Source organism: Ochotona curzoniae, unplaced genomic scaffold, assembly GCF_017591425.1.
Source record: "Ochotona curzoniae isolate NIBS_2020 unplaced genomic scaffold, NIBS_Ocur_1.0 contig_883, whole genome shotgun sequence".
NCBI lineage: Eukaryota > Metazoa > Chordata > Mammalia > Lagomorpha > Ochotonidae > Ochotona > Ochotona curzoniae.
In genome coordinates, this window is record NW_024466599.1 from 41,995,347 (window position 1) to 42,015,232 (window position 19,886).

A 19,886-nucleotide genomic window follows, 5' to 3' on the forward strand; every position below is an offset into this window, starting at 1 on the left:
GTAGGCTGGATAAGATAATTGAGTTTTTCCTCTTCTCTGCCCGTTTCCTTGGAGATTTTTTGATGGGTGTCTTAAGAAATCATTTGTTCATTTGATAATATTTTTTATAGTATCATATCTGTAGTATAATATTCAATTTCATTGGCATAAAATTTTTTTCTGCTTGTAATTTATGTGTTCATTTCCTCCATTCGTGGTGAAATGAAATATAAGTAATTTTAAGTAACAAATATTTGAGGGTCCATAAAGGCACTGAGACCACTCACTAGGGACTGAGATTTATATTATCTATTACAGTTTTGTTAAGCACAGGGACAGAAGACAGACAATGCCTCCTTATCCTCAGGATTTTAGGGAAAAAACATTCTTAAACAACACTGTTTTTGAATAGTCAGCTCAGATTGAGAACAGTAACATTAGCATAAGTCTCTGTGGCATTGCTTTATTCTACTGTAGAGGAATATCTCAGAGGGAAGACTTAGTATTGTTTTTTTTACTGTGGAAATGACTTCTCATTTCATTCAGTGGTACAAAACTGCTAACATTGCCTGCAGTGTGCTCAGCAACTAACATCACCATCAGATCATCCAAAAAGCACGAGCTATCCCTTTAGATTTTCAAAATATAGGGGTGGGCACTGTGGGCAATAGGTTAAGTCATCACTTGGGATGCCTCTGTGCCATGTTGGAGAACTGGTGCAGGCATTTAGGGGTATGATCCAGCAGATGGAAAATATGTTTTTCTCCTTTTTATAATTCAGCATTTAAATAAGTAAATAAATAATATTTTAAAAAAACCAAAACTGTACCAAAATGTTTGCTTTAAAAACTGCATTATGCTGATTCATAGCATAAGATAAATTTTCTTATTCTAACATAAATGATTTATGTGTTAGCTTGTAACAATGTTGTTTTGTTGTACTTTTAAAATTATAATTCCTTAAGTTTGGAAATATGTAGGTTTGTTTTCTTAATAGCTACATATTAGAAATCAGAGTCTGAGTCAGTTTCACTTGAGTATATATTTTTATTTAGACTGTAGTGCTATCAGCATGATGATGGGCTGTTACTCACAAATCTGTACCAAGAAGCACATGATCTTTACAATGTGTTGGTTTTCTCAAGTAATTTAAGTATAACATTATCATTATTATTATTATTTGGTACTAAAGTTAAAGACGACATTTAGCTTCTTCAGTTTTGGGGCATTTAGTAACATTGACATGGTGGCCTAGTCAGGCAGAAGAAAGAAATTCAAAAGCAGTTTCTTTTTCTTCTGCCAGTTCCTTTGCGGTAAGATCCATCTTCTCACGGGAGAAATCATTAATAGGGAGTCCTTCAACAAACTTCCAGGTTTTATTCTGTTTGAAAACAAGCCCAAGTAAGAGATGTACGTTAAATTAGAAATGATCTTCGCATAAACAACACCTCGTTTGAATTTGCAACTACATGTATACCTGTTTTAATGTCCACTCCTATAGAAGTTAATTTTAAAAACTAGATCTTAACAGATAATACAAAAACTCAGAAAAAACACCCAAAACAAACAAACAACAAAAAACCACAAATCTACTTGATTAAATACTGACACTGGCATGACTGTACTACAGAGGAAAAAATACTGAAGCTTCCTGCTTCTTTCAGAAGCACAACACTGTTTACTGGGACCCAGGATTAGAAGCATAACAACATGATGTGTCTCGTGAAAAGCTGAAAGTTGCTTTCCAGATCAATCTTCAATGACCTAAGCATGTGACAGAGACAGTTTTAAAGCCAAGCACAACGTGCACTTTCATAGAAGGCACTAACCACAGAAGCCCTTACCTTGATTACAACAGGGAATGAGTAGAGCAGGTCGTCTGGAATGCCATAGGAGTTGCCATCAGAAATGACACCCATGGACACAAACTCTCCCTGCAAATGACAATGTTTTACATTTTCATGGTGCATAAAGATTCACACAGAGCCAACTTACAGATGAACTAACAAAGTTAAACTGATGGATATTTTCTCACTGTGTGTACAGCTTCATTACTGTACACAGAACAATCACAGAGCCAGCACCATGGCAGAGCAGGTAAAGCCGTCCCTCTTGGCACCAGCATCCCATATGGTCACTGGTTTGAGTCACAGCTGCTTCAATTTTTGTTGTTGTTAAAGGTTTATATATTTTTATTGGAAAGGCAGATCTACAGAGAGGAGGAGAGACAGAGAGGAAGCTCCTCCATCCGATGGTTCACTCCCCCAGTGACCACAATAGCCGGTACTGTGCCTATCCAAAGTCAGGAGCCAGGAACCTCCTCCAGGTCTCTCACGTGGGTACAGGGTCGGCTTTGGGCCGTCCTCGACTGCTTTTCCAGGCTATAAGCAGGGAGCTGGATGGGAAGTGGAGCTGCTGGGACTAGAGCCGGTGCCTACATGGGATTCTGGCACGTTCAAGCTGAGGACATCAGCTGCTAGGCCACTGTGCCGAGCCTGCTGCTTCAATTCTACCTAGCTCCCTGCTGGTATGCCTGTGGAAATAGCTGAGGATGGACCAAGCCAAGCCCAAGCAGCCCCTGCAACCATGTGGGAAGACTGGGGTGAAAACACCCAGCACTCTACTGGCCCAACTCTGGCTGTGGAGGGCATTTTGGGAGTGAACCAGAGTATGGAAGATCTCTGTCTCCTTTCTAATTCTGCCTTTCAAATAAATAATAGATTTTTAAAAAGAAATAAATCTTTTTTTTTGAAAAAAATAAAAATCTCCCCTATCATGTGTCAAGCATAAAGTTAGGTGTTTTTCATATACAGTCTAATTTATTCCTCATAATCATGTGTGAGGATGTTGAATAACATGACAAAACACTCAGAAAGGTTAAGTAACTTTTTGGAAATTACCCAGCTAGTAGGCAAGTGAACTGGAAAAATGCATTGGCCCTGTCTAACCACTCTGGTTACGCTCTTCTGATTTTATAGCAAAGGGCAGAAGTAAGAGCAGTCTGTGCCAGTCACTGAGTCCTCACCTCTGGGGTTCCAAACCAGATGTCCCTGACGTGGTCAGCGATGGCTTTCGCGGCAGACATTGCGCTGGAGAGTTTTCGAGCCTTGATGACAGCGGCACCACGCTGTTGCACGGTCTGGGATTGGGCAGGGACAGTCAGCACTGTTACTGCATCATCTTAGCAAAAATTTTTATCACTTCCAAGTTGATCCTGGGGTGAAAGGCTGCAACCACAGCTTCATGTTTCCCCTCCAAGACCATGCCATACTCTATATAGACCTTATTAGCCTAATTCAATTACAAGCACAATTCTTTTTGAAAAGATGAAACTACAGATTCCCCTAAAACATTGACTATATTTCTTCCAAAGAAATGGATCCTGGTTAAAAAGAAGATATCCTAGTTTTTTTTCTTGCTTTGATAACCAACGTCAACTGTTGTACAATAGAATGTTTTGGACAACTGACTTGGTATGATTTGAAAACAAAGTATGCGGTCATTAATGTAAGTAGAAAAGGTCTGCTCTCCAAGCCCACTCTACTCCCCATTTTCAACCCTCTGCAGAAACATTTGGGTTGGTAGAGGAGTGTGCCCCTAAAGAGCCCTTTATTTCTGGCTGTTAAAGAGGGCTTAAATTTTTCTTACCGTGATGAATTCTCCCTTGAGCCAGCTGTCATCTTTCACAGCTTCATAAACACCAACTTCTTTCCCTTGTAATTTCACCTTGGCATGATTGACATCTGGATACTGAGTTGAGGAATGGTTTCCCCAGATGATGACGTTCTTTACATTATCAGCAGTCACACCAAGTTTAAGTGCAATCTAATTAAATTTAAAATACATTACTTAGACAAATGCTTTTCACTTAAGGTTGTTACCTGTTTAACAAATGCTCTTATGATAAACAAAACAAAACAAAACAAAACCCTTCTGAAACTAGAGAAAACAAGAGGTATACTGATTTATTAAACTGTACAAATTTCATTGAGTGGACGTTTCCTATTGCTGCTAAAAAACAGTGATTTTGAACACTATGGAGTAGACACTTAAGACCAGAGAGCAGTCTATCGTGTCATGAATTTATCAGGACAGTAATCAAATATGAAACAAAAGGTTTTTATATCTTCATTATATCAATGTGATCTTTGTTTTATAAATGCTTATCTACATACATGTCTCCTCAGCATTTTTGAACACTCAGATATTTAGACAGTTTTTCACATTTAGGATAAAACTTTGTTGTGCACCATAAACAATTTAATCCTCAGATAAACCTCAACAGGAAATTTTGGAGTTAAAGGGGATTCATATTATTAAAGTATGATTATTCTCATCTTATGGAAAAGGAAACTGAAGGAAGGAGCTTAAATATTACATGCACATACAGACACACCTCAAGTTATGATGGGGTTATGTATCCATCCTAAATAGAAAATACACCCAACCTACTGAACAACACAGCTTAACCTAGTCTGCCCTGAATATGCTAAGGACTCCTTCATTAGCATGTAAGTGGGCAAAACCATGGAACACAATGCCTATTTTATAATAAAGTGTTAGATATCTAGATGTACATACTTACAAACATCTATGCCTACTATTTACTCCTGGGGCAAGTAATCTAAGATGCTTACTACTAAGAACTTAAGAGCCAATAACTGCCCTGAATGTCAGCTTCAACTACTCCAAAGTTCAGTGACCACAAAGTGCCTCTAGGCCTCTTCAAACAGGCCTCTATGGCGCCCCTTACTTCTTTTGTTCTGGTTGCCCACTGTCTCTTGTTCCTTTGATCCTTAAACTAATTCTATCCTGTAAGAACAGCAAAGGCTAGGTACTTTACACTCAACAGATGTAGTTTCTGGTGTCACTCATGTCAGGGCAAGTCTAAATCAACCCAGGAAAACAGCTCCTCCTTCCTTTTGACACGTTCATGTCTGTCTAATGGATCTGTTAATTTTCTCCCCACTAATTCCGCAGCCTCGGTAATTCTGTTCTCCCTACTACCAGCTAACTGGTATCAATGTTAAGTTACCTTACCAGAGGTCTGATTTGCAAATGCAAGTACATAGGAGAGCGCTAAACATTCATTGTGTAGCTAAGACCTCTGGGTGCAAAGCAGATTGTGTAAGATTAGTAACCATTTTCTGGTAGGAAAACTCTGTGTTTTGGTTTGCTATTTTTCTCACTAAACAATATCTATATAGAGAAAGAAATTCCTTTGACAATTTCCTAATAGCTTTCATTGTATTGAAACAGTTCCTCACCAAACATTTGTAACACAGAATATGGGCCAAAAGAGATGGTTAAAGCTGAATGAACTAGCTTCTTTGTTCCCTTTTGGTTCCATCAAGATGTCTGTTACCTTAAGGAAAAGTTCCTCGCACTGCAGTACTCTGGAAGTGGTACTAAATTTTGCAGGGCTTGCCTCCACCAAGCCTTAGGTAAAACAGTTTAGAAGGCAGTTACCAGTGTTGTCATTTTGCCTGTCTCTTAGTAGGAACTAAGTAATCATCTGGCAATTCAGAGTCTACAGCTGCAGCACATTATATCTTTTCCTTGAAACTGCCCACAGTACCCAGATCTCCTGCCTGTGGCCATTCAAGTTCTCACACTTTCTCAGCCACCAAGCCATGCCCAAGAGCTTCTCCCAGAATATCTGTTCATTCCTTAAATGATCACAATGGCAAGGGTTGGGCCAGGATTGAGTCAGGAGCCTAGAACTCCATCTGGGTCACCTATGTGGGTGGCCAGGGCCCAAGTACTTGGGGACTATCCCTTGCTGCTTTACCAGGCACATCGGCAAGGAGCTGGATTTACAATGGCATTTAAAACTGATACCAGCATTCTGAGAGGCAGCTTAACCTGTTGTGTCACAATCCTGGCCTCGGCATTTGAGTTTTAAACTTGTTGTTCCATGACCTTCTAAATTACCTGGAATGCTAAGGGAGGTATCTTGAGGTGTGGCCGTTTTCAACATTAGGCTGTACATCTCTTAGTAAAATCAATAACAGTAATAGATGTGAATAGTTATTACACTTGAGTATGAGGAATACACTATGATAAAATGGAGCTTATCTCATTTAATTCCCATAACAACTCTTTGAGGAAGAGACAATTATTCTATTTTACAATTTGAACCCCTTTTCTGAAGGTCACACAGCTAGAAAGTGGACCTCCCAAGCCAACACGTTCCCTGACCTCTCTGGACATCTAGTTTCTCAGATACCACACATAGCTGCTTTCAGAATTAAATGAAAAATTACATGTAAACAGTTGGCCTACAACAGAAGCTGAAGAAATGTAAAAGTCTTCTGTGTTTCACTGGGCGATCAAAAACAGAGGTTATCAATCTTCAGTTTAGAGACAGTTTACATTTTCAACTTCCACCTCATACTAGCTTTTGGTTATAAAGTACAGCTGTCCTTGAAATAAAAGGTCTCACAACAAGAAAAAGCACTCATAGAAGTACAGGGGGAAAACCCCACTCGCAGTGATGACTTGTGGAGGAGGAGGTGGAGGAATGGTCAGGAAAAAGCAGAGGGTATGTCCAGGAACAAGATTCATGACATGACTGCCAAGTGTACCAGGATTATAGTTAGATAAGAGAAAGCCTAGAAACCCAGCTCAGATGAGTGGCATGGCTTCTAGGGTTTTTTTTTTTTTTAAGTTGTTAACTCCTTGGAATATTTATCTAAGACTCTAAGAGGTAAGTAAAGTTAATAATCAAAATTAAACTGAGTATTGTTGTGTGAATTATTTACAGGGGTGATTTTTAACCACTGTAGCAAGAGAACATTAACAAGTGCGAAGCTGGGAATTGAAATACCACTAGAAATAAAATGAAGTAAGGAGCCCAGCCTCTGGTCCTTACAAGATAGATTTAGGGGTGGGAGTTGTGCTGCCGCAAGGCACTTGTGGTGCTAGCAGTCTATGCCAGAGTGTAGGTTACAGTCCCAGTGGTTCTGGTGCAGATCCAGCACCCTACTAATGTGCCTGGAAAGGCATGGAAGATGGCCCAAGTGCTTGGGGGCCCGCTTCCCACGTGGGACACCTGGATGGAATTCTGGCACTTGGGGAGGAAAACCAGTGGATGAAACATCTGTCAAATTGCCTTTCAAATAAATAAATCTTCACATTAAGACTTTGTAACCAATTTAAAAATTTACTTTTAATTTATTGAGTAGTTGCTTCCTACTTAATAAAAACAAGTATAAAATAAAATCAGTTATTTTTTAGATGCTTATTTTTCATCTACTTGAAAATCAGAGATACTGATTGATCTACTGGTTCATTTCCCAAATGCTTGCAATAGCCAGGGCTGGACCAGGCCAAAGCCATGAACCTGCAATTCCATCTGTGCATCCCAGGTGATTGGCAGGGACTATGATACTGGAGCCATCATCTACTGTCTTGCAGGATGCATCAGCAGTAAGCTGGATCAGACATGGAACAGGTAGGACTCTAACCAGATATTGTGGTATCAGATGTGAGCCACACAAGAGGTGGCTTAATCTGCTGCCCCATGATACCAGCTCCAGTACCAGTTATTGTAAAAGTAAGTTTTTTTTATTGTTTACTTCTTTCTAATTTTTTTTTAAATAAATACTATTTATTTGAAGGTAGGGCGAGAGAGAAAGAGAGAAAGAGAATGTGCCAGAGTGCGAAATCTTTCGCTGGTTTACTCCCCAAATGGTTCCAGACACAGATTGGGCTAGGTTGAAGCCAAGAGACAGAAGCTTTTCCCAAGTTTCCTGCATGAGTATAGAGAACTGGACCAGAAATAGAGCAGCCAGGGCCTGGCAATGATGGTTCAATGGCTCAATTCTTGCCTTGCATGCACTGGGATCTCCCTAAGGGAAATGGTTGGTGTCCTGGCTGCTCCACTTCCCATCCACCTCCCTGCTTGTGGCCTGGGAAAGCAGTAGAGGACGGGACCCTGCTCCTGTGTGAAAGACTTGGAAGAAGCTTCTGGCTCTGGATCGACTCAGCTCTGGCCCTTGTGGCTATTTGGTCAGTGAACCAGTGGGTGGAAGATCTTTCCCTCTGTCTCTCCTTCTCTCTGTAAACCTGCCTTTCCAATAAAAATAAATATTTTTAAAAAGTCACGTTTCTAACCTGAGATTTAGCTCGATTGTGATCCAAACGAGTGAGGCAACTGAAGTTCTCCTTGGGGATGGATGGTGCTGACTTGGAGGCAGTCAGGCAATTGGTGTTCGCTGGGTTTCCCACCACAATCACCTAGGACAGATGTAAGGCACCAAGGAGTTACTAACTGCAAGCACTCATTACCCACACTCTTAGAATTTGACTGAAAAATGTGTATCAGGCAGCTCTTGCATGTAGCAAGTTTGTATCAGTTAAATATACACAATTACCATTGTAGCTTGTAGCATGCTTTTCTCTTCCCTTTTATATCTTCCTTTTGTGCCTTGTTAGTGCTTGGAGTCACCACTGAAAATAGTGTTTTAACAGAGCCAGCAAAATCACTTACTTCCAGGAGGTAAAGTGTATGGCTTGCTTGGTGACAAGACAAAGGCAGAGTATTTATCTGCTGACTAAAAAACCCAAGTAACCCAAGGCTCCGTCCCTGGGTTTGATTCATGCATGACATTTTCCTTCTTCTATAAAAATCATTTTAGAAAAGAAGTTCTAACTGAGTATTTTATTTCAGGACAATAATTTGTCTCTATAATTAATGTTTTTCAAATACGCCTAATTCTAAGAATTACCTGGGCAGTTTGCTAACTTACACACAAATGATCGCTTCCTTCCCTTCCAGATTTGTTGAATCAGTCAATGGGAAAAAATATGGCAGGTTATACGACTAATACGAAAGTGTATACGACTAATTTAGAAGAATCCTTAATAAAATGACAGTTATTCTGAAACGGCATCAAATTTGTAAAAATGCTGTAAGATGACTCCCATGTTCCCTTTATGCAGATCATCAGATTTGTTCCACCTTCCCCGCTCCTTCCTTACCCACTTCGCCCCTTGCCCCAGCTTTTTTTTTTTTTTTTTGGTCAAGGTTGGGAAGAAAGCTGGTGAGGAAGAGTCCATTTGGGAAAGGGTGGCAGACAAGGTATGCCACTTCCTGTAAATACTTCAGGATTAGGATTAGTAATATTCCCCAGTCGTAGGGAATATTTCCTTCAAAAAGGACACTTTGTGGAGGTACAATAACTATGTAAACAGTACCATTTCCAAGCAGGCTGTTAACCTTGTAATCGTTTACCAAGAGATCTGTGGATTTCTATTATTTTATATTACTACAGAGAGCAAATTTTCAGCCATTTATTTAGTGTCATAGATAGAACATTATAATTAACAACTTAAAGAGTCTTCTGAAAATTTGTTTTACCTTTGATTGAAATCAGGACATTGAACTGTATCAAAATCACCAATCCACAAGTCTTTTTTCTGTGACAATGCAGTTCTAGTAAACTAATAGAAAATCTGAGACTCAGAGTTCACCGTCTCCCACTGCTGAGAACACACACACCTTACACACATCTCCCTGCACAATCACATACACAAATCCCCATGGCTGGAAAAAATACACCTGCACAACAAAAAGGCACCAGTTCTGTATGTTCTTTATAAACTTAAGAATATTAAATTTCTTCTACTCCCTACCCCAAATCCCTCCCTGCAGCCAATTTTCCCCGTATTATTACAGTAGAACAGTCCTTCATTAGTGTCATTAAGTCCATCATTTAAGTGTGTCCCAGGGAGGGGGTAAAGGAAATCCCAGAGCCTATCATAAAATTAAAAATAAAACAGAAGGGAGAAAAAAGGAAGATTAAATTTCTGTATCTCAATATTAGGAAATCAAATTTTCAGTTATCTCTGATACAATTTTCTACCTCTCAGGAAAAAAAAAATAAATAAAGCACAATTCTGTAGCTGTATGTACTGGGACATGCACAGAATGGTGGGGGTTGCCAGGGTAGATTCTATTTCCATTTATATTCTGAAAGTATAAATCTCAAAAGCTAATAATGAAAAACCATGTAGAATATAGTGTTGGTTACCTTAACTGACTTCTTTGCATATTTGTCCAGGGCTGCGCCCTGGCTTTTGAAGATTTTCACATTTGCTTTCAGTAAATCTTTCCTCTCCATGCCCTCCCTTCTTGGCATGGAACCCACAAGGATGGCCACATCCAGGTCTTTGAAGGCAACCTCTTCTTTGTCGGTTGCAATGACATCTGTGGACATGACAATAAACGTGCAGAGCTACATAAACACCAAAACTGCAAGTTTTCTTTCTAATACCGAATCTACTCATTAACTCTTTCATTTTGCAGCAAATGTTTATTTTTACATATCACATTGACATACAATTTCAGGAGCCTAATACAATATATTAACAACTGCTACAGCAGGAAATGTCAACAATTTATTTTGCTTTTCCAATTCCAGCAATTATTCCACTTTTTAAAAGTTCTACAGCTTTTATGTTTTATATAATACAAGGTATAACGTGATAACTTTCCAAGTAACATAGGTTATTCATACTAATTACTATAAATAATACAAAAAAGCTAACCTAACCTTTAAATTACAAGTATGTTAAGGTCTTGGATATCAATCACAGATTAAAGACTAGGAAATCTTTGCTGAGGAGTATTATGCCAGGGATAATACTAAGAGATCAACTTTATGATATTTCATTTTCACATTGGCTACTATCAATGGCTAGTGGGACTATCCTTCTAGACCAGGCTGGTGCAGAGTTCACTCACTTGCGTTTTGATTACAAAATGCCTATCACTATCCTCTCGCACTTACTGTATTAAAAAGGCTGTGACCAAGACTCAGCACTTCAGCCAGGGCGAGACAAGACTGAAGCCAGGAACATGGAACCCCACTGGGATTTCTCACATGGGCAGCAGGGGCTCAAGCCTGGGCTATTTCTGCTGCTTTCCCAGGTGCATCAGTATGAAGTTAGATCAGGAGTGGAGTTCACCTGGCACTTATATGGGATGCTGGCATTGCATATAGTGATTTACATAGTACAATGCCACAGCAAGATGAATCATTTTCTTTCTTTTTTTTAAAGGCTTGTTTTATTTTTATCTGAAAGATTTATAGGGAGGAGAAGGGACAGGGAAAGGCAGAGGGAAAGAGAGCTAGGGAACAAGGGAGAGGGAAGGGGAGAGGGAAGGGAAAGAAAGGGAGGGAGGGAGGAAAGGGGAAGGATAGAGAGGGGGAAAGATGGGGGGGATAGAGGTGGCAGAGGAAGAACGAGAGAGAGAATGAATCTTCCATCTTCTGGTCCACTACTCAAATGGCTACAACAGCTGCAGCTGAGCAGATCTGAAGCCAGGAGCCTTGTCTGGGTCTCCCACATGGGTGCAGGGGGAGCCATCCTCCGCTGCTCTCCCAGTGCATAATCAGGGAGATGGATCAGAAGTGGAGGAGCTGGGACTAGAACCAATGCCAATATGGGATGCAGAGACTGCAGGCAGAGGATTAGGCCACTGTGCCAGCCCCAAGATTTAGCATTTTCACTGGTAGTGTTCAGATCACTGAATCTGTGTCAGCTAAATACATGCAGGAATAATGTTAGGGGGAAATCATCTACCTTTTTTTTCCTGACCATACTCGTGTACTCTAATTTGCTAAAACTTTCCTTCTCTGTCATGGTCACAAGTGCCAGAGGATAAGGTAACTGAAGTCTGAGGCCATTTGATATGGCAGAGAAGGGAAAACAAATGGGGGGAAAAAAGGAGAAAGTTGCCTTGGAAAAAGCTGAAGGTGAGGAGCGGGAAGCAGCAGAGTATACCAGGTAACGAATTCTTTCACAGGACTACGTTAACACCAAATGATTTAATACAGTAGATGTTTATTGAACAAATATGTGACTTTTGAGGAAGGCTTGAGATGTGTGCATATTTTGCTTTGTGTAAACTTCTAGGAGAGTATCATTATTTAATTCTCAGGGAGAAAACCGAACACAATGAAGGTATAATTAAAGAAAACACTCAATACCTTGCAATGTGACCTAACAAAACCTCAGGTGAGTAGGCCTTAATCAGTATGATTAGTTATGTAGCCATGTTGAAGAAAAACAAGTATCCATCTGGCCCTGGTTGTTTCATAGTTTTACCATTATTTATTCTTGGTATACAGCTTACTGAATGGCTACAGTTCCAAAATAAAACATTTCTTCAAAATAATTTGGTTGTGAGAGATTAGCAAAAATTTAGTTTTTATAAGACATAAACTACACTTTAATCCTTTCTGTTCTTCCCAACTCACCTTTCAGGAGGGGAAGGGCGCAGTCTTGCAGTTCCATTAGGACACCATCCAGGACACCCATCATGGGAGTGATATCCAGTAACACAAGAATGATAGGCTGCCAAACAGCAAAAGTAGTACCTGTCAGGGTAGGTTATATCATCTAGTCCCATAAAGTCCTTCTGTGTAGTTTTTGTTTCTGTTTTATTTTACAGTAGTTCGCTTATGTGTCTAACAATAAGCTTTCAGAAACAGAATGTTTTAAAACCAGCAAAGGTTAACTAACAGAGACAGTAAGGTCCCTGGGTTGACCAGGATTTGTCTCTTCAAAACTCACAGATGTACAAACTCTTGATGGTTTCATATTAATGACTGATTAACATTGGAGGCCTAATCTAATGATGCATGAGGCATTTATGTCTGCAGGCACGCACTCACTGTTGTCCGTTTCCACCAGTCAGCCTGAGGGGCTGTCTGATCCTGTAATCTTACCTTTTCTTTCTCCAAGAAGTTCCTGCAGGGTATTTTAGTTAAAGTAATGTAAAGTGGACTAGTATACAAGAGAATTATCATCAGTGGATTTTAACAAGCCATATCTTGCTCTTACTTTTAATGTGGTTTGATTTCGATCTATGGGCCACTAAGTATAGTATCTGGCATCACGAACTTCATATGGGTCGAGTTAATGAATAAATGAATTTTAGAAAAGTATTTTATATACGTTCATCAAATCTGGTTAGATTAGGAGTACATACTTTGAACTGGGATGATTTCCTATTTGACCCTTTGGTAAGAAAGATAATACATGAACAAGGAGCTGCAGACTCAGCGATCTTTTCCCCTACAAGCATTCCCAAAGAGTTAATGTCATTAGAGATAACTTCCTTGGTGCTAGTGGCACCAAGCCAACCAAATAGTTATGTGTCATAGTTTTGCTTTGCAAGGTGTTTGAGTGCCTAGAGGGGGTATATATAAACAGCTTAATAGTTTCCATTCACAGCAATGAGCCTATTATGTTTATTGGGACTGACCCATTCCTTCACCATTTTATAACTTGTCTCCAACTACACACAGGGCTTTATTAGCACTATTATTATCCCAAGGACTTTAGATTTACACATACTTGCTCCTACCTGGTCTTTACCAAAGACAGATCCATTTCCAATACTGTACAGCAGTGAATATGCAATCTGACCAGCTGCTCCAGTTACAAGGACTCTGACTGGTTCAGACTGCAATGAAACACACACACACACAAACATACATTAACATCTCATTAAACAGTGCAATTTTACCTTAAAAAAAATCAGGTTTTTAATGCTTAAAACACACATACTCTGAAAAAAATTAAATTCTCTTTGCCTTTGGCTTAAGTAGAACCTCCCCCTCGTGGCCTTTTTCCTTTTTAAAGATTCATTCACTGAAAGGCAGAGTTCCAGAAAGAGGAAGAGGCAGAACAAGAGGGAGAGGGGAAGGACAGAGAGAGAAAGACACCACTCTTTCACCAACTGGTTCACTCCCAAATGGCCACCAATGATTGGAACTGGATGAAGCCAAGGACCTGCAAATCCTTCTGGGTCTCCTATGTGGTTGCAGAGGCCCAAGCATTTGGTCACCTTCCAGTGCTTTTTCAAATTAGCAAGCACCTGGATTAGAAGTGGAAAAAGCAGGGACTCAAACTGGTACTCAGAATGGAAGCCGGCATCACAGGTGGCAGCTTAATTGGGTATGCCACAACACTGGCCCCGAAAACTTAACGACTTGTTCAAGCAAGTAACTAATAAACATGTATCCCTGGGCTTTATATTTATGTGATATTATTTAATTCTTGCCATTCAGGGATTTAAAAGTGTGATCCTAGATTTACTTACATGATCGCACCCATCTTTTTTGGGATATTTCAGTGCTAACATTTGACTTACATGTTGATGTTTTCTCAGTAATACAAACATTACCTGGCCACTGCAGCTTCTCAAATTCTAATTATGTAGCCCCCTACTCTCATCTACTCAATAGAAACCTTTGCCTTAAGGAGTTAACACTGGTTAAAATTTTCCAATTACTTCAAAATGTTTAATGAAATAATGGTGGTTCAACAATTGTCAGCAAGAGGAAAAATAAACTTTTATTTAGGGAGAAAGAAAAACAAGAAAATGCTAATAGTTGGATTGCAGATTTACAGAGAGGAGGAGAGACAGAAAGAGAGCAAGATCTTTCATCTGTTGGTATACTCCCCAAATGGCCACAAAGGCTGGAGCAGAGCCGATCTGAAGCCAGTGGCCAAGAGGTTCCTCCGAGTCTCCCAGTGTGTGCAGGGTTCCAAAGTTTTAGCCTAGCCTCCACTGCTTTCCCAGGCTACAAGCAAGCAACTGGATGGGAAATGGAGCAATGGGACACAAACTGGCACCCATATGGGATCCTTGTGCTTATAAAGGGAGGGTTAGCCAATTGGGCCATCATGCCTTGCCTAAGAATCACTGTTTAATGTAAGTAGGGAGGAACACAATATTTATAGCACAGGCACAGGATAACAGATTTTGACAGATCTAGAAAATATACACATGAGCCTGGCGTGGTGACCTAGCAGCTAAAGTCCTCGCCTGGAATGCATTGGGATCCCATATGGGTGCTGGCTCTAATCCTAGCAGCTCTACTTTCGATCCAGCTCCCTGCTTGTGGCCTGGGAAAGCAGTCGAGGATGGCCCAAAGCTTTGGGACTCTGCACCCGCATGGGAGACCTGGAGGAGGTTCCTGGCTCCTGGCTTTGGATTGGCATAGCACCGGCCGTTGCGCTCACTTGGGGAGTGAATCATCGGACGGAAGATCTTCCTCTCTGTCTCTCCTCCTCTCTATTTATCTGACTTTGCAATAAAGACAAGTAAATCTTCAATTAAAAAAGAAAATATACACATATGGATAAAACTAGTAACTGATACACAAAGTTATGACTGAGTCATTTAAAGAAAGTTAAGCTAATTTGTAACGTGCTTTTCATTTAAAGAAGTTTTATTTGTTTTTAGTTGAATTGAGAAGGCTGGAAACTTAGTAAAACTATTTATGTCACTTCTTCTAATGACATTGTCTTACCAATTAACTGAAGAACCATTATCTCCATTTGACTTATTAATTTAACATTATATGATTGACTGAATCCTTGTCCTATATTTTAAACTAGGAAATCTATTAGTGAACTATATAAAGAGAATAAGCAAACCTAAAACAGGGTTACAGAGGTAGCAAAGAATAGAACTGAAGACTTGGTTTCTGGAGCCAGACTTCCTGGTTTTAAGTTCTGGCTCCATATCCATCAGCTGGATGTTTCTGGGTGGGTTACTCAACCTGCTGTATTGTTTTCCAAAAGTAAAATGAAATTAGCTTAAAAATACTTCAAAGAATTTATGGGAAAATGGAACCAAATGCTTATTTTGGTGCCAAAAAAATTCCACTGAAATCCATGCACAATTTCTTTTGTAAATTTGTATTTTAATTTATGAAGTTCTTCATATGCATAGATTTAAAATTTTGTCACTAAAATAAACTTTTAATTCCATCTTCCATGAACTTTTTGGAATGCTTTCATAATAATGTTTAACAAATAGTATAGTTGTAAGGATTCAGAGATAACAGCAAATCACTAACATATGTAGCTAGTACCGTAATTACTGGTCCCAAAGGACCTCAAAGCTTGTGGTTTTCAGTATATTTGTTACATTCCACTCCAAATGCCTCCTTGACAGCTGTCTGCCTTTGACTCAAATTTGCACCCTCACAGTGCCCCCAAAATATTTACTGAATGAATGATGATAAGTGTAAAGAAAAATCTAAACAGGTACTACTTCAGTGTAATACAATCTAAGGTAAGGAATGAAGGGGGAAATGATTATTATTATGATCTATGAAGCTTAACCTACCAGAACGTCTGGTGGGTGGCTACCAAAGGTCAGTTTCAGAAGGCAGGTTAGTTACTAAAACTGTGTTCACACTCTTTAGTGAGGGTGCTGTGGATAACTAATGAACAGCTAATTCTACCCTAGCAGTTCTCTTCTGTGTCTTTGGACAAACTATTTTCACAGGTAGGTCATTCCATCTTGTTAAGAGAAGTATTGAAGCCTAGCTGGAATGTTTGATGATGAAACAGTCCAAGAAAGCACTTCCTTCGTACAGCTCTTTTGCAACACTGCCTCAGAAAAGCAGGAGGGTAGAAGAGGCCTGCTGACTTTTCACAATGTTGCACTGTGGACACAGGTTACTATTCTTTGCTCACATATCTGGGCAGTCTGCCAAAATCCAAGAGGGACTGTCTTTGCTCTAGGCAGGGCACTAATGACCTTCCTGCAGATATAAGCTCTGTTTTGCCAACGTGCTGAAGTCTTAGCTGTGTAGCTTGAAATTAAGTGTCCCATTTTCCCACAAAGATACATGTATTATCTTTTTTTCCGTTAGGATTTAGCATTTATATATTTTTCTAATTTACATATCCTCCTGTAATACAGAAGACATCATTCATATTCCTTCAGTTTATTCTTTCTGTTATTTCTCATGGGCCCAAACAAGGAATTCACATCTTAAAAATACATACATGCCTACATAAAATGTGCTTGGAATTGGCTCATAAAAGATGGCTATTTTAGAAATCAGTGATTGTTCGTACACCCTATGAAGGAGGCCAGAAGACTGAGTCATGTGACAGTTTGCTGTCAATTCTAGCAGATTCACAGAAGCACCCGTCCTGATGGGCAAGACTCTGTTATGTGTGTGCCAATGACCTTCCAGGGGTGACACCTGGCTTAGTCAACTGTGCAGCAAAACAAATATGGGCTAGTGTTCTCCTAGTGACCTTGGGAAAAATTATTCCACCTCCTGGGCTGCATTTTCAGGTTAGATGAAATAATTTCCAAATTTCCTTCCCATTTTAGAATCCCAATATACTGAATTGGCGAATAAAAGCAACTGGGTATTCCACACTGCTGGAAAAACTCTTGAATTGCTATCTTCATCTAGAACCTTAGTTACTAAAAATAAAATTTTCAGACTGAATTGGCAAAATGGAAAATGAGGAGTTCCTTGGTGCAAACCTGTATGACCTTGAGCAAATCACATTCTCTCTGGGTCTCTATGAATTCAATTTTAAGATCTGAAGTAGGCAGGTTTGTCAAAATGATCTTTCACAGCTGAAACTATAATTTACCTAGTTATGTAACCTAACATAATAACTAGGAACCCTAATTTTAATGTTTTGACCACAAAATTAGTAGCCGTCCCCACTGGTCTTCTTACAAAGGTACACGAGTAATGTCCTGTCTTTTCACGTCATGGGAAATTTCTAATTCATTCATTTCCCCCACACTCATTATCCATCTTATTACTTACGGTGAAATAGAAAAGGAAAAATAGCCTCAAGTATAAATACCAGCACCTAAGCAAATTCTCGGGTGGCAGATGTCAAGTTGAGGGAGTGCGCAGATTATTCCTACGTCAGAGCTCCCTCCCCCAGTCACCCCTCCCCCTCTCAGCAGGGACAAGACAAGGAGACGCAGGTGTGCAGATCTTCACTGACAAGGCGACCACGTTACACTTAAGCGAGGTGTTTCTGGAATTCATAACACACAGATCAGTAAAAAAAAAAAACAAACAAAAAAAAACCCAACAAGCATCCGTACTAGTTATCGGGCCAGTGATGCCAACAAGTTCTGCCGTTACAAAAGATCAATGGCCGGCTTTTAAATAACGTTCTGTGCAATTAGAAATGGCGGAAACACGTCTCCCGAAAACCGAGGTGGTAAGCAGAAGCACCTGACACGCACCACCTTTACAAGTCCAGAGCCCCGTGGTTGCAGAGGCTGCGAAAAGCCCTTGAAGACACCTTGCGCTTCAGAGGAAACAAGGCTAAAGCCCAACCTTCCTCCCTCCTGTCAAATCTCTTCGAACTAATCGGACTCCGTAGCATTTATGGAGGAAAAAAAATAAAACAAACCGCAAACCCGCACCCTCGCATTTTGAGCCCCCGCCATGCGGCAGAATGGACACCGACACAGATCTCTTCAATCCTCCGGAGACAACAACCCCTCCACCGCCCCCCCAAGTTGGAAATCAACCCCTTTGCAATCTCTGGGTACCCAATCGAAGCTTTTCCAAAAGGCGCCAAGGACACTGCCCTGCAGAACCGCCTCCCAAATGTCACCCAAGGAACTCCACACCACAGTGCGAAGGCCACAGGTGGGCAAGGGCCGGGGGCGCACACTCACCATGACTGAGAACTGCGCGAGCAATTTCAGCAATTTCAGCACCTGCAAAAACGAGCCTCAAGCAGCCAGGTCACCTCTATCGCGCTGCCGACTCGGGGAGGACGAGCCCGGCAGCCAAGAGAAAGCAACCCTTACCGCGGTGCCCTCTGGGAGGTGTAGTTTTCGTCAGGTCTAGTCTGCCGCCACCTCAAGGCAGCGCCTTCCTGCACTGAACTACATTTCCCACAATCACAGGTCTTTTCACGTCCATCTCCCTGCGCTCTGGGACGACTGCAAAATAGTCCCCCAGAACGAGGCGCTGTGATTGGACGACGGGCACGAGCGGAGGGTTTGCGCTCGGGGAAAACGCTTATCTGATGTCGCCCAGCAATTGGCGGCTGGGAAGGCGTGTGGAACTCGGGGGAGGAGAGACGAACCCCTCAGCTACATCCCCCACAAGCGTGCGGCTGGGACGTTATCCTCCCCTCAGGGCAAAAGTGGGAGGCAAAGAGACCTTCCGCTGCGTAAAACCGGCTCGACCCGGAAATAGTCTTTCTAAAAAAAAGTATTTCTGCTCGGGAGGGGCGGAGAGACTTGGCGTGTGTGGAACCGGCGACAGCTTCTCCGGTTGCTAGGCGACGAGGCAGGAGCCACCGGGAGGACCGTACCTGAGGAGAGGCGGCGTCTCCTGACCCGGGACTGGAGGCGAGCACGCCGCGCCCTGCCGGGGCTGTCCCAGCCTAAGTGTGGGGTGAGGAGTGGAGGAGTTTGCTGGGACGTCCCCTCCGAGGCAGCCCTTAACAGCGCTTCTTCCATTCTGCAGACGCAGGTGAGCCCCTGGCCCGTGGGCAGGAGAACTTTTCTTTTTATTATTATTTTTTTTCTTTTTTAAAGCTAAGGGTTCGAAAAAGCGGTGGTTCACGGATCTACCAGACCGGTGAGGGCCAGCTCGTGGGTCCCGTGCTTGAGTCCACTACGAGGGGGCGTGGAACTGTCAGCGTCGTGGAGGGCGTTCACGCCCTCTTCTCGCTGTAAGGCGCAGCTGGTCCACATTTAAATCAAGAATTTATTGAGGACCCATGAATCTAACTTTAAGCTAGTTGTCTTCTGTGAACTGTAACTCTGAGCCGTTTTGATGCTTAAAAAGTTTCACCAAGTCTTCAGTTGTCAGAATTGCAATGCATAGGAAACACTGACTGGGTCAGTCTCAAAATTAAAAATAAAAACACACATTTTGAGATTATATTTTTCTTTAAAGTTTGTTTCACATGGATATTGACAGCAAGATGTGTTGCTCTGAATAGCATAGATGAAACACCTTTCTTAGGTAACACTGATTAAAGTTTCAGGTTTTTCACTTTTTGTGCTAAGTAGTGTCTTTTTCTCTATTTCGGTTTGGATGATTTGGTGTCTGGGGAAAGAAGTACAGGCCTTG

The 19,886-nt window shown here is 41.0% G+C and overlaps 1 protein-coding gene across 1 annotated transcript; it reads right to left on the minus strand.

Annotated features, from left to right (window-relative positions):
- Positions 1-1,006: 1,006 nt before the first annotated feature.
- Positions 1,007-18,575, minus strand: MDH1 (malate dehydrogenase 1). The gene is made up of 9 exons (XM_040993338.1): positions 18,473-18,575; positions 13,361-13,459; positions 12,249-12,345; positions 10,017-10,192; positions 8,098-8,220; positions 3,628-3,804; positions 3,005-3,118; positions 1,824-1,913; positions 1,007-1,360 (listed from the first exon to the last, which is right to left on the minus strand). The coding sequence occupies exons 1-9, from the start codon at positions 18,473-18,475 to the stop codon at positions 1,235-1,237; spliced, it is 1,005 nt and encodes a 334-aa protein (XP_040849272.1). The 5' UTR covers positions 18,476-18,575; the 3' UTR covers positions 1,007-1,234.
- Between the last annotated feature and the right edge of the window lie 1,311 nt (positions 18,576-19,886).

Bases quoted from the DNA above. Each gene is read 5' to 3' on its own strand.
- MDH1 (XM_040993338.1), bottom strand. The intron at 3,805-8,097 runs GTTAGAAACGTG...AAATTTAATTAG, and splicing joins ACAATCGAGCTAAATCTCAG to ATTGCACTTAAACTTGGTGT. The intron at 1,361-1,823 runs GTAAGGGCTTCT...GTTTTCAAACAG, and splicing joins CATTCCCTGTTGTAATCAAG to AATAAAACCTGGAAGTTTGT.